Source organism: Natator depressus, chromosome 9 (assembly GCF_965152275.1).
Source record: "Natator depressus isolate rNatDep1 chromosome 9, rNatDep2.hap1, whole genome shotgun sequence".
Classification (NCBI taxonomy): Eukaryota; Metazoa; Chordata; order Testudines; family Cheloniidae; genus Natator; species Natator depressus.
This window is the reverse complement of record NC_134242.1, coordinates 35,621,098-35,635,715: the sequence shown is the minus strand read 5'-3', so window position 1 is coordinate 35,635,715 and position 14,618 is coordinate 35,621,098. Positions and strand designations below refer to the sequence as shown.

At 45.1% G+C, this 14,618-nt stretch overlaps 1 protein-coding gene across 1 annotated transcript in view; it reads right to left on the bottom strand.

Moving 5' to 3' along the window:
• Window positions 1-14,084, bottom strand: part of DOCK10 (dedicator of cytokinesis 10) — a 248,355-nt gene extending 234,271 nt beyond the window's left edge. Inside the window, exon 1 of the mRNA XM_074963916.1 lies at window positions 14,055-14,084. Within this exon, the coding sequence (XP_074820017.1) occupies window positions 14,055-14,069 (15 nt within the window). The 5' untranslated portion in view covers window positions 14,070-14,084. The remainder of the gene's footprint in view (window positions 1-14,054) is intronic.
• Window positions 14,085-14,618: the final 534 nt, after the last annotated feature.

Genomic DNA, 14,618 nt, shown 5'->3' with positions numbered 1-14,618 from the left:
TGTATATCATATAATGGTACACATATTATAAAAGATTGATGGATGAAATCTCCATGTAGAAGAGGTAACTATGGAGTATATGCTGGCACATAGAGCCATACAATGGAGCTCTCTAAATTGATCAATATAGTGAGTATTTCTATACAATATATACTAGTACATACTAACTGATACATTGCACTCTATACTCTAGAGACCTCCTTGCCCACTGTAACATGCCAACTTCTCCATATGGAGAACTGCACACTATAGATCTCTCTGTACCCTTGAACATCTCCATACTAAAAGGTACACTATAGACCGCTTACTACCCTAGAGCCTCCATACCTTACTGCACACTGTACACCTCTCTATATACTCGAACTCTGTATACTCTGTATACATTATAGACCTCTCAGTACCCTACTATACACTACAGAGGGCTCTAGGGCAGTGGTTTTCAAACTGTGGGTCGCGACCCAGTACTGGGTCACGGAATGTAAGGCACTGGGTCGCGGCATCTCTGGTCAACACCACTGACTGGGTCATTAAAAGTCCCGTCGGCGGTGCTGCCCAGCTAAGACAAGCTAGTCCTTATCTGTTCTGACACTGTGCTGTGCCCTGGAAGCAGCCAGCAGCAGGTCGAGCTCCTAGGCGGGAGGAGCCATAGGGCTCCGCGTGCTGCCCCCGCCCCGAGCACTGGATCTGGGGATGGGGGGGATGGGACGACTGATGGTGCCTGCAGGCAAGAGCCACACAGAGCCGCTTGCGCACCTCCACCTAGGAGCCGGACCTGCTGCTGGCCACTTCTGGGGCGTAGTGCAATCCGCGTTGCCAGGACAGGCAAGAAGCCTGCCTTAGCACTCCCACTACGCCGCTGACCAGGAGCCGCCCGAGGTAACCCCATGGCCCAATCCCCTGCCCTGAGCCCCCCATACCCCTCATCACCGGCCCCACCCCAGAGCCTGTATCCCCAGCCCAGAGCCCTGACCCCCTCCCGCACCCCAATGCTCTGCCCCAGCCCGGAGCCCCTCCAAACCCAGAGCCCCCTCCTGCTCCCCAAACCCCTCCTCCCTGGCCCCACCCCAGAGCCTGCACCCCCAGCCCAGAGCCCTGGCCCCCTCCCACACCCCAACCCTCTGCCCCAGCCCAGAGCCCTCTCCACAGCCCAAACCCCTCATCCCCAGCTCCCTTGGGTAGCAGGCATCAACCATTTTCCTCAACTGCGTCGCCAGAAAAAAAAGTTTGAAACTCCACGGCTCCAGGGCACAGAGATCTCGCCCCTTCCGCACAGCGCGGAGCGCTCCCGCCCAGCTCCACACCGCGGCGTTCTGCGCGCCGTGCCCCGGGGCGGGCGAGCTCCGCCCGGGAGCCGCCGGGGAGCTCGCTCTGCCCGCCCGCGCGGTCCCGACCCCGCGGAGAAAAGGCTCCAACTCACGCGCAGCTGGTGGTGGGCGGCGGCTGCCGAGGCGACGCTCTGGCGGAGCTCCGCCGCCAAGCCGGGTCTCAGCCGGCTGCGGGTGAAGCGGCGGCTCCGCTCCCCTGCCATGCCCAGCGAGCCCCGCGCCGAGTGCCCGCAGCAGCCGGCTCCCCTGCAGCCCGTCGGGCGCAGCCCCGGCCAAGGCGCCTTCAGGAAGCGGAACTCGGGGCTTTTTTTTCCTCCCTCCCTCGAAGGCGTGTTCCCCCCACCCGCAAGCGCCTGCTGGGCTAGCGGAGCAGCGGCGGCCGCCAAGCGCGGCCCGGGGCTGGGCTTGGCTCGGCTCGGCTGCCCGGACACCTGCGGCCGGCGAGCCTGAGCCAGAAAAAGTTGGGCTCAGCTCTCCGCAGGCGCGTGACAAACGTGCCCCCCTGCGCCCCCACTCAGCCGGGACGGGAGGGCGCAGCAGGGCTGGGGAGTGTCCGGCCCTAGGTCTGGGGACCAACTCAGATGCTCTGCAGGAGGCCCAGGCATCGGGTTCTAGCTCAGGTGCTTTGCTAGAGTCCTGTGGGTGAACCAGCAACATGGGACTGGAAGCGTCTCATATATTGCACTAGCAGTGGTTTTTAACCTTTTTTCATTTGCGGACCCCTAACATATGTCAAATAGAGGCGTGCACCCCTTTGGGAGTTCAGCCTGTGGTCAGCAGACCCCTACCATCCAAGTCTTAGACTGAAAATTGATCGAACCAAATTCAACTGTACATGTTGCCACAAGCTCAGCATGGCATTTGACAGGGCACTAAACTGTGGGCTGCTGTGGTAATGCCAACACTTTTGGGTTTTGTCCTGTAGGTGGGGGGTAGTCACTTACTTTTGATCAGAAAACCAGAATGCCTTTTCTGGGTTCTGAAACTTTATTTCCATAGTCACTTTTTGCAGACCCTTAAGACATAGGCTGTGGACCCCTCAGGAGTCTGGAGACCACAGGTTGAAAACCATTGCACTAGAGTTTCTGAGGTAGCCATTAGACCGGGGTGGGCAAACTTTTTGGCCTGAGGGCCATATCAGGGTTCTGAAATTGTATGGAGGGTCGGGTAGGGAAGGCTGTGCTCCCCCAAACAGCCTGGATCCCACCCCCTATCCGGCCCCTCCCACTTCCTGCCCCCTGACTGCCCCCCTCAGAACATCCAACCCTGACTGTCCCTCGGGACCCCCTGCCCCTTATCCAACTCCCCCACACACACACACCCCACCCCCTTACCATGCCACTCAGAGCAGCAGGACTGGCAGCCACGCGCCCTGGCCACCATGCTGCCACACTATCCAGCACGAGCTCTCAGCCCTGCCGCCCAGAGTGCTGGTGGCATGGCAAGCTGAGGCTGTGGGGGGGAGGGGACAGGGGCTAGCCTACCCAGATGGGAACAAAAGGGCCACGCAGGATGGTCCCGCGGGCCATAGTTTGCTCACCTCTGCATTAGACCAAAGTTTTTAGAGTCAGCCAACAGCATATACTCTGGACTTTTCAACAGTAATTAAGGGATTTAAGTGCCCAAATTCTACTGAATTTCAATTAGATTATGGAGACTATCTTTCTTCAGCCCCTTTGAAAATCCCAGCCTTAATGGAGTTTTTCCAGTAAAATGAAAAATTTGATTTCCCAGCTGTTTGTTTATTTTAAATAGTGTGAATAGTAAAAACATAGGTGGCAAGTTTTCATTGCCTTGCTATTTTCCTTTCAACTTCTGCCTTCAGGAACAACACATGAAGACTTCAGTCCCAGCTTCCTGTGCTTTTTCAGTAGCAGGATTGAGCTGCAGTTTATGGAAAAATGGACCAATATCTCATCAATTAGTTAATGTCTGTGATCTGGTATGAATACTTATAACACTGCACATGTGCTGAGTCTTAGTGTGGCACATATACCAGTCACTCCTGAGATGTAATTCTTTGTGCAAGGCCTTAGCTGTCACACTCGTCTACCAGATTGGTCAGTGGGGGAGAGGATGGGCACTAGTTAAGATAGTCAAGATAGTTAAGCCCAAAGCAGTATGCAAAGGGATCTCACAAAACTGGGTGACTGGGCAACAAAATGGCAGATGAAATTCAATACTGATAAATTAAAAGTAATCCACATTGGAAAACATGATCCCAACTATACATACAAAATGATGCGGTCTAACTTAGTGCTGAAAAAAGGTGCTATGTGAGAAGTATCTAATTACTTCTAGCTGATCCAAGAAAACAATAAGTTTTGCCTACCTTGTTTTAAGTCAATGCCGTCATCTGGCTCTGAAAGCACCTTTGTCAGTTTTTCTTACCCACTCTTGTACGGCACCAGGATCTACAGCTTCTGAACTTCGTATTTTTGGTAGCTGATCACCGAGACTCTAGAGCTACCAGCATCTAGCCACAATAAATAATTTAGCCAACACTTCCTAACACCTATTTGCTTGGCAACTAATCTTTCAATTCTGAATTAATGGGAAGATTTTGAAAACCACCAAAGGAAAGTAGCTTGCAGTGTGTTTCATTTCACGTTGGCTGAGTGAGGATTTTGTTATACTTTCCCTCAGTTAATGATTTTATATTCATTGTGGAAAGCTGTATTAATGCAAGGCTACAGTTAAGAATTTAAGCAGACAAAAATTAAGACATACAGAATTATAAGTTCTTACATCAAGGAGAATTATTATATTTTGTATTAGTGGGAATGTTATTTAATGCCTTAATAAAGAGGTGCAATATGGCCAAATTGCACTTTCTGTGGGATCCCATGTTTGAATTTCATCACAAGAGCACTTAAGTTCCCATCCATATTATATCATAGTTTTGTTGCATTTGGGTATCTTTTGATTGTCTGGAAAAGAAAAAAAAGAGCGGGAGTTATCACATATACAAGTAATACTGACCATCAGTATAACACAAGGTGGAAATAATGTGCAAAGACCCTCCAGTTTACACCTATATAACACCAATTACATCAGTTGTGTTGCACATGTTGAATTGAGGGAAGAATTTGGTCTGAGGAACAGCTTCAAAGGTACAGGAGTTATCTGCATACTCTACTCGTGAGGGCATTCTATGCCAAAAAAATAAAAATTCGGCACACAATATTTTAAAATTCTGCACATTTTATTTGTCAAATAAATGTGTAGGCTCCAGCATGGAATAGGGGAGCACAGGCCACTGGCTGCACAGAGGTGGGAGATCACTGTACAGTTCCCCACCTCTTTTCCCCCCACCCCTCGGGACACAGATTCAGCAGAGAGGCTGCACCCAACCCTGACGCAGCGCAAGAAATGGGCCTGCCCCAGAAACACTCCAGGGCCCTGCCGCTCCATGTGAGCAAGCAGGCTCAGCAAGGCAGGATACAAGTGTGGAGGGACTTAGTGTGGGGGGATCCAGGTGTGGATTGAGAGGGTTCTGTGTGAGGCAATCTGCGTGTTGGCAGCTCTGTGGGGGATCCAGATGCGGGAGGTCGGGGGTGGATCTGGATGAACAGGAGCTTGTTGGGGGTTCTGGATGCAATAGTAATGGGACTCTGAAGGGGGGTCCAGGTGAAGGTGGTTGGGGGCTCAGCAAGGGGGTCTGGGTGTGGGGGGGCTAGAGCTTGGCAGGGTGGTCTGGGTGTGGGGGTTCAGTGGGGGGTCCAGATGCTGAGGGAGTGGAACTCTGAGGTGGCGATCCAGGTGCAGCTGGTTGGGGCTCGGGGTGGGGTTCCAGGTGTGGGTGGCTCGTTGAAGTGATCCAGGTGCAGGGGAAGTGGGGTTCATGGGGGGGGGGGTGAGGCTCAGCAGGAGGGTCTGGGTATGAGGGGGTCTGGATGCACAGAGGTTGGGCAGATGGGGGAGCAGCTCCCTGTACAGGGATTCCTCCCCCTGCATCTGAGGAGTGATGGGTGCAGGAAGTGGGGAGGGGGAGTTTGCAGAGCTTCCTGCAGCCAGGGGAGAAATCTGGGAGTGGGTCTGACCTGGCCCCAGATGCTGTGCAGGGGAAGAAGAAGTCCCATCCTCCCCAGCCCAGCCAGGACTAGCAGCCGAGCTCGGCGCAGGGTAGGGTTTCATGACTGCTCTTGTGGCTTCCCTTTGCTTCCCTGTCAGAAAGTCATTTTTCTGCAGGGAAGCAAAGAAATCTGTGGGGGACATAAATTTTGCGCACACATAGTGGCACAGAATTCCTTCCGGAGTAATACTCAAGACGTCAACAGTCTGTCACTTTTCATTCAGCATGCATTGGACTAGATTTTTTTTAAAGGAAATGTTAATGTTGCAGAAATTGCTGGTCTACACCCTCACATCATCAAGGAAAGTTTCCTATTTGCCTTGGGCTTTTTTGAGCATTGTGCAGCATGGGGCAGATCCTCAGCTGGTGTCAATCAGCATAGTTCTACTAAAGTAAATAGAACTACACCAACTGTGAACCTGGACATGTATTTTTGTGGATAATCCACAGGCATGCCCAAAACATGATTTTCTGACATTTGTAATTTTGGTATTTCTAATCCAATTTTTTCTGATATACCAAAGGCATTTGTCTGAAACAATGTGATAAAATGAACATTTTGAAAATAAGTAAGTTACTTACCCATGTGTAAAAATGTAAAAAGCAGAATTTCTCTCCCTGCTCCACACATACTTTAATGATTGAAATATGATTTTCAACAGTTTTACCACATTGGAGCTGTGAAGAGGTAGGAGAAATTTCAGCTAAGAGGGTAAGCAGTTGCTAAAGTTGTTATAAATCAGTTTCCAGATGCTTAAAACTATAGAGTCATTAGTGCAGCATTAACATTCCAAGAAGCTCTGGCTGACTTTGCAGTAGAGTCTAGTGTCCCCAGGATGTAGGAAGCAATGGCCTTTCATTATTTTTTCAATCTAGATGTTTCTCATTATACATCAGACCTTGCCTTGTGATATCTAGGGGCCCCTGCATTTCTGCAACCCTGGAGACCCAGAGTCTCTTAATCTTAGTCAGCAAGAACGCATTACATTTTGGTTGGGATGTCTTTCTTTTTGCTATTTTCATATCAAATTATTGTCAAGACACTAAAAGATGTCCTAGCTGTTAAAGTAAAGACCCTATTCTCCTTGCAGTTGATGGATGCACTTGCCCTTGAACAGAGCTACAGGGGAACACTGGGGGTGGGGAGAATGAAGTAGCAAGCTCAAGGATTGCCAATGATAAATACCTTACCAAAATCAGGAAAGAGCAAATGGTCAGTTTTTACTATGGTGCCATAATTTATACTATATTTGACTCTAGTTGGATGCAGACATCAAAGAAAATACCCATTGCCTCTGTCAAAAAGAATCAGCATGAAAAGTCAAGTATACAGCCATTGGATAGGCATATAAACATCCTGGAAACTGAAGTTCACTAAGTAATAGGCATTGTCAAAATAAAACCCGGGGCAGTCCCTGCTTCATGGCAGGGATTGCCCTCCCCCCCTCCCCCCATGGGGGATTTACCGCCCCCCCCCCCCCCGCCAGGTTTGTGAACTAGTTACATGCAGTATTGCCAATTTAGTGATTGTTTGGAAATTTGAATTGAAATTGAAACAATATACACTTTAAAAATATATAAAGTGTGTGATAAACTACATGTATCTGAAAAAGTATAATAGATTTGAAAAGTATGAACATAGACTAGCTTCCTTATACAGCTGTTGTTTTTATGACCATGTCAGTGCATTCATTTCGGTGATTATGGCCACCACTCGTTCTCCACTTGTAAGGTAACTCCCTTCTCTTCATGTGTCAGAATATTTATACCTGCATCTATAATTTTCACTCCATGCATCTGAAGAAGTGTGTTTTTTACCCACAAAAGCTTTGCCAAAATAAATCTGTTAGTCTTTAAGGTGCCACCGGACTCCTCGTTGTTTTTATTAAAAAGTAAGTTTTCAACCATAATTATAATTTTGTATAGACTTCCTTAAAGACGTGAGTTGGGACACTCTTCCCCTCCCAAGTGCCAATGGGGGTTGAAAAGATGCTTACATTCTTCAGTTTAGCTAATGTGTAGCAGCAGAAAAGCCCAGTTTGAGAAGCACTGCCAAAGTAGCAGTTTTATATTGTTGTGGTTACCCAGGGATCCTAAATAAACCATATACAATGTGATAAGTTGAATATCTTCAGTTTTTTTTATATGAAGTGGAGATTATTTTGCATTATATAAATGTAAATGAATTAGATGATAAAATCAGCTTGATATGTAAATATCCTTTGTGTTTGTCTCCGTGACTACATTTGAGGGTATATTCTGTAACTTGGGCATTGTGTTTCTGGGATAGTAATATAATTTACAGAGTTTTTTTTTAAAAAAAACCCACAAATTAGATATTTAGGGCCTGATTTAAAGCCCATTGAAGTCAGTGGGAATATTTCAATTGACTTCACTGGGCAAAGAATCAGGCCAGAGCTAGTGTGTGATTTATGTGAAAACTTTACTTGGTCAGTCACAACAGTACGCATCATGGACACTATGGGATTTATTCTCTTTTCAATATCAATTCATGCATAGACCCTAATGTCCTCTGTCAGTAATTTTAATCAGAAGGCATGAACATACTTTAGAGGAAGAATAGACCATTATTCCAGTTATCTACTGAAAGGAGCTGTGCATTGTAAAGAAGTCAGGAAACATCTCCAGAATGGTGACCCTACCACAGGCAGAATTTAAACTAAGCAGCTTCCCCCTGAAAGCAGAAATTTGGGGGGAAAAGTTCTATGCATTAGCTCTTGCTAACGTTAACTCACTCCCCGTGCTGAAAAAATGTATCTTACTTTAGCAGGTACTTCAGGTAAGCATGAAGATTAATATTCGTTTATGTAGAAGTGATAGGTTCAGGCTTCAAATTTGGATAGCAGGGTGGGGGGGGGTTAAATTTGGGGTTACAAGGATATAGTCCATTTGTAAAATGGTTGAGGGGCCCAATTCTGAAAACATTTACTACTGTGTGTAGTACTTTCTGCTGTAAATTGTGCCATTTGACATTATTCTTGGTAGTATTTTGCCCAATAAATAGTGTTTGAAAGATCTGGTTTGTATTTTCTATTTGGAACCCACATTTGGATTTTGAACCTTTTCCCTCAATGCTAAGGAGTGTTTTGGTTCAGTTCATCACTAATTAGAAGCAAAACCTTTAATGTGCAAATACATTGTTTTATGCTTCATTGTGTTTGGATCTTCTGCATTATAAGATCTCACTTTGACACAGTGAGTTAATTAATTAAACTCCAGCTCTGTTATGGCTGCTTATAACATGGCTTCTTCAGCCTCATGGCTTCCCAGACAGTTCCCCATGAGGTGTCTCTTCCAAACAGTTCCCTCCAGGCAAGAATATGCTCCCTGAAAGTGTCAGCTAGCATTTTTGTATGGTTACATGCCTAAAAAAGTAAAATCATATAAATTTATTTTTGCTACAGCATGAAGTAGGGTTGCCAACCCTCCAGGATTGTTCTGGAGTCTCCAGGAATCAAAGATTAATCTTTAATTAAAAAATATGCCATGTGATGAAACCTCCAGGAATACGTCCAACCAAAATTAGCAAGCCTAGCATGAAGTCAGCTTTCCTCCATCGCTATATGGTAGATAAAATACAATAATACTTCCACTCTCTCAGAACTGAATCAAAGACTTCCCCCAGCATTCATTCCCCAAAGGTAAAGAGGGAAAGATAAACATCAAGTCAATTTATTTTTGCTTCTGAAATTTTAGCTTGTCAAACCTATCAAAACTACTGGTTTTCCCAGTTTTACTTGAAAGATGCCCAATTCACTGCTTTTTTCTCTTGTAGGGCTCTGACCTCAGTCAGTGGGGATTTAGGGATGTTAATAGCCTTAGCATTAAAATGTTTAAAAGTAATCTATTTTCCTGAAATCTCTCATAATTTAGACTATCCAAAGCCAGATTCATTAGCTTTTTTCCATTACGTTTTAATAGTTTCAATGTATGATGCATTGTACATCAAATACCACCCTGTAACCCCTGTGTTCACCATTTGTGTATGGTTGTGATATTTCATACAAAACATGCATTGTAAGGTACCATATGCAAGGTCATGATCTGCTGAAACCCACTGTTCTGTCAAAATATGTATATTATTAGTGTGTATGAAGTTATGAGATTTTTCTATACGGTTGTTATTGAAATATGTTGTGAGTTTGGGAGATGTCCATTGCTAGTTCTCCAGTGACAACAAAGGTGGTGACCCACACCCAAACGGGTGTTAAGCAACCGTCAAAACCATTGACTAACTGGGGAATTGTAAACAAGAGATTTACAATTCTATAAGAGACAGTTGCACAGGCACCATACAATAAAGATTGCTCAATTCTGTGACTCAGCAAGGCCCACCAGGACATGCCTGGGCCAGTATCTTCCTTGGGATATGAATTGAGAGTATAAAATAAGGGATAGTGGCATCATGAGACCACCTCTCTCCTCTCCCACCTACTCTGAAGGCAACAAGAATGCTGGGAAGACAAAAGACTTTGAACTGAGGAGACTGATCCCAGGCTGAGAAGGAAATTTAGCCTGTGAGTTGCCTGTAATATCCAGTGGGATCAGAAAAGCTGTTTGATTTAACTCTTGCTCAGTCTGATAAAGTTTGGAATTTAGACTGTGATTTTACTTTTATTTCTTTTGTTACCATCTTTGTCCTATATGCCTCTTATGATCACTTACAATCTATAGCTGTAGTTAATACATTTATTTAAATACTTTATCCTTACCAGTGAGTTTGTCTAAAGTGCTTGGGGAATCTGCTCAGATTACAAAAGCTGGTGCGTGTCTACTATCCTTTGACGAAATGGTGAACTAATTAATGAGCTTGCATTGTTCAAGAGAAGGTCTTGAGCAGTGTAAAATGGTACATTTCTGGGTGCAAGGCTGCGGGAGTTTGCTGGTGTCTCCCTCTGTATAGTTCATTAGTGGCTTGGAGACCATTCATGCAATTTTAGCTGGGTGTGTCTCTGCATGCTGGTGGCTGAGTGATAACAGCGCCTAAAGAGGTTTGCTGTTTGTCACTGGTAAAGCATTGTGAGAGAGAGAGTCCCGGCTGGAGACTTAAGGGACCACAGTGGGCCCACAGTTCCATGTTGTATCCCATGGGGTCCCGTCACAATGCAAACAGACTTTTGAGGGGAATTAAACACTCTGCTGTAGTGTTTGCAACCCAAGCTTTGTAGCAATCTGAGAGCGCATAATAACTGGAAATTGGAAGTAACTAGTGTGGTTTCATCATCTGAGCTGAAAATACTGCAAAAAGTAAACAAGAGAATATAAAACACAAGTACAGCCATCTCACTGTCCCAGAGTGCCCCCTCAGCATTGTGGCATTTCTGCCTCATCTCATCCTCAGGACTCCTTTGGTCTGGTTTGGTGACTTGACCATCTGGCCAGGTCACACAATAGTGCACCCCTTCCAGGGTCTCAGCATCCCATACCAAATGTCCCACAAAACTCAAACCATCCATACAACATTTTCCAACCTTCAAGGGCTCCTCTTCATTCCTATTTCTTTTAGAGTAGGGGGGTTCATGTACTTCTTCCCAGCCTCCTCCAGCAGAACTAAAAAAAGACCCCAAACAGAACCAAATACCATGCAAGCCTCTGCCCATCTCGGGGTTCAGCTTTTTTGTTCTGGGTACTCCCCTTCCAGAACACCAACCCACTGGGTTGTCTCCTGGGGTCTGACCCCTTTGTCAAGGCCACCACAGAAGATCAGTCCAGTCCTGTAGCTTTTATTTCTATCTCCTGTCCCTAGCCCTTTGCCAGAGCTCTTATTGGCAGGTGATCCTGAGATCTACTCTCTGTAGACCTCCTCCCTCCTGGGGCTCTTTATTACTGCTCTGTGTGCCTTTTTTAAAATGAAGACAACCCAGCTTCTCCTCAGTTGGGTCTGCTGAGGAGTTATACCTAACACATTGTCCAGGTACCACCAAGTGGGCTAACTGAGCCCTCAGACTTCCTTTAAGCCTTTTGCTGCCAGTGTGGGGTGTATACACTCCACTACAGTAGAGTTTAATATTCTTCCAGTTTTAGGACACAATCCTGCACGCAAATTGAACAACCGATAGCCTCATGGAGTCCCACTGAGTTCAATGGAACTTCCAGTTGGCACTCCATGCTGACATGCCTCTGTTTGCACGATCTGGGTTTGAATAATCAAAAATGTTATTGATAGAACTAGAAAATAAATTTGACATGATTTTTAACTCAAGTGTCTCCATTTAATCTGGTTCATCACTTCATGATCTTGCAAAACCATATTATTCATTTCCTAGCTAGATACCATCATCTTGTCCTCCGTCATCTGATTTATTATACATAGTACCACTGCACAATCCATAAAGGTTATGTTCCCTACAGTACATTATACTCTGCCATTCTGTAGGCATTCTTTCTTTACATGAAGATTTAGGTTGTTCTTGAACATAGGCATGAGCTATTACAGTAGAACGCATCCTCATGCTCACTGTGATTTTCTCTCTATAGCGAAGAATTGCAATTCATTTGGGTTTCCTTTCAAAGCCTTGGTTTCCCTAAGACCGGGGTTCCCAAACTGTGGTAAATGAGACATCTTCGGGGGAGGGGGCAGTTCATGGGAGAAATGGTGTAATGGTGGATTTTATTTATTATTTTATTTATTGCATTTTCATAATAGGAAACTCAGACACAGCTTTAAAACTCTGTGGGAATTTGTTATATAAAATACTGCAGATAATCTACTTCGAGATGTAACAATGAGAATGCAGAGACGCTGACATACAGAGCCCTCACCTCCAATCACCGTACAGCATGGGTTCAGTTGCCCAGCATCTGTCCAGTCTAACTGAGCTCAGAACTTAGTGGTGAGGTTTTTTTGGTTGTGTACATCATATTATAACTATATCTGTACATAACAGTGAACTATGGACAGATGGCTAAAGAGAGGTCCCAGGACATCAGAGAGACAAGATGGGTGAAGTAATATCTTGCATTGCAGGGGTTCTCAATCTTTTTCTTTCTGGGGGTCCCTCCCTCCCACCCCAACATGCTTTAAAAATTCCATGGCCCATCTGTGCCACAACAACTGTTTTTCTGCATATAAAAGCCAGGGCCAGCATTAAGGGGTAGCAAGCAGGGCAATTGTCCAGGGCCCTACGCCACAGGGGGCCCTGTGAAGCTAAGTTGCTCAGGCTTCGGCTTCAGGTGGCAGGGCTTGGAGCCCCGGGCTTCAGCCCAGGTGGTGGGGCTTTGACTTTCTGCCCTGGGCCCCAGCAAGTTTAATGCCAGCCCTGCTTGGCAGACCCCCTGAAACCTGCTTGCAGCCCCCCAGTGGGCTTCGGACCCCTGGTAGAGAACCACTGTTGTATTGGACCAACTTCTGTTGGTGAGAGAGACAAGCTTTTGAGCTGAGGAAGAGCTCTTCCAACAGAAGTTGGTCCAATAAAAGATATCACCTCACCTACCTTGTCTCTCTAACATCCTGGGAACAACACAGCTACAACACTGCATACAACTGTCTATGAAACATTTTGTAAACTTAAAAATGCAGTGGTGTAGGAAGTACAAGGTTCAAAATGTGTTTAATTATCCTCACGAAGGCCAAGCCTACACAGTGTTTTTGTACCCATTTATTTCTGTTAGGGGGTGACTTTTACAAATATACTTAAATCAGTGCAACCTCTAGTGTGGACATAGTTATATTAGTATTCAGATGTCTTTTAGCAACACAGCTTATTACTGTAAATATACAGGAAAAAATTCTACTGATAAATACCTTTATACTGGTATAACTGTGTCCACACTAGGGATGCAGTGCTTTAACTATACTGGTTTCAAATCAATATAGTTGTACCAGCACAAAAACTGTGTACGTATCATCGTTACTGAATGAGCTCCATTCTGGACCCCGTAACAGTCCCTCTCAGGTGATAGGTTTTACCACTGTCACCTCTCTGTGGGTGGAAGCACATAACTCCACCGATCTCAGACTGGCAGACCTCTAACTGTGTTTATACAACAGGCCCAGCTATGTTTGGCACCTGTGAGCCCTCTTCCTCCAGAGGGCTGTGATGAGCAACAGATTAAATTCACTCAGAAACAGCTTCTTCAGAACAAAGCATTTACTCACTCAAAGCATTTATTCAGGGGGGCTGCCACATGCAAGCAGAGCAAAGACAGCTTTGTACTGCTGGCGTTTTCTTTTATGAGGGAGGAGGCAACATATATGCTGCTCTCCTTCCCAGGGTTGGGAAGGAGGGCAGCAGTTTGGAGGGTGAGAGGGGAACTTTGTCCCACCCTGCACTACAAGGTTCCTTGTCCCAGGCCTTTAAAGAAACAGTATCCTGCGTTTTCCCTACCACCAAGCACTATTCTCTCTGAATCATCTTCCCCTCTATTAACATACCTCTACCCTTCACTAGACATTTGTCTGCTCTAAGAATCTCAGAACCTTTAAAGGAATGGCTATGGACCAGTGGTTGACTGATCCTAGTCCCTACTTCCCTTAAAAGGCACAGTCCTCCTGTTACAATCTGCTGTCATTTCTCTTTTAAAAAAACTTTACTCTGTTGGTATTGTGCAATTTTTAGAAATTCTTACAAAAATGTTTGAAATGGAACCTGCAAGGAAAATAGTTAATAATTTTTTAATGTTCTTAAATTTACCTTGTGCATCGGCATGACCGACTGGAGGTGTATGTTGTTTCAAAACATTTTTTCTTTATTGCCCATATCCAAGATGTGTTGCTGAAAGAAAAATTGGAATGATTGTTGGATAAAATTTGGTTAATGAAGTACTGTATTACACATAGACAGAACCTGTCTGAATCAGGGTTTTTTCCTTATCACCTTTACAAACTTTCAATAGTATAAAATAACCCAACAGATCCTACACTCTCAGTTACCACATGGATGGAAAACTGTAAGAATCTAGATGGGAGGGGATGAGATTGGAGGAGATGAGAATGATTGGATAGATAGATTAGATCATTTTAATGTGACTTTAGCAACATGGATACCACCTTAAAGATTGATATAAAAGAAAAATATTGGATTTTTGAGTCTATCAGTTTGCAAGTTCCACACACAATAGAACCTTATTAATGTGTACATTGCCAATTCAACAATAATTCACACAAAATACATTGTTTTTTCCCCATAGCACAGACTTAGAAGCAAAGCACTTCAGTAAGGTCTTATATGACCAAAACCTTTGCAAAATACATCTTG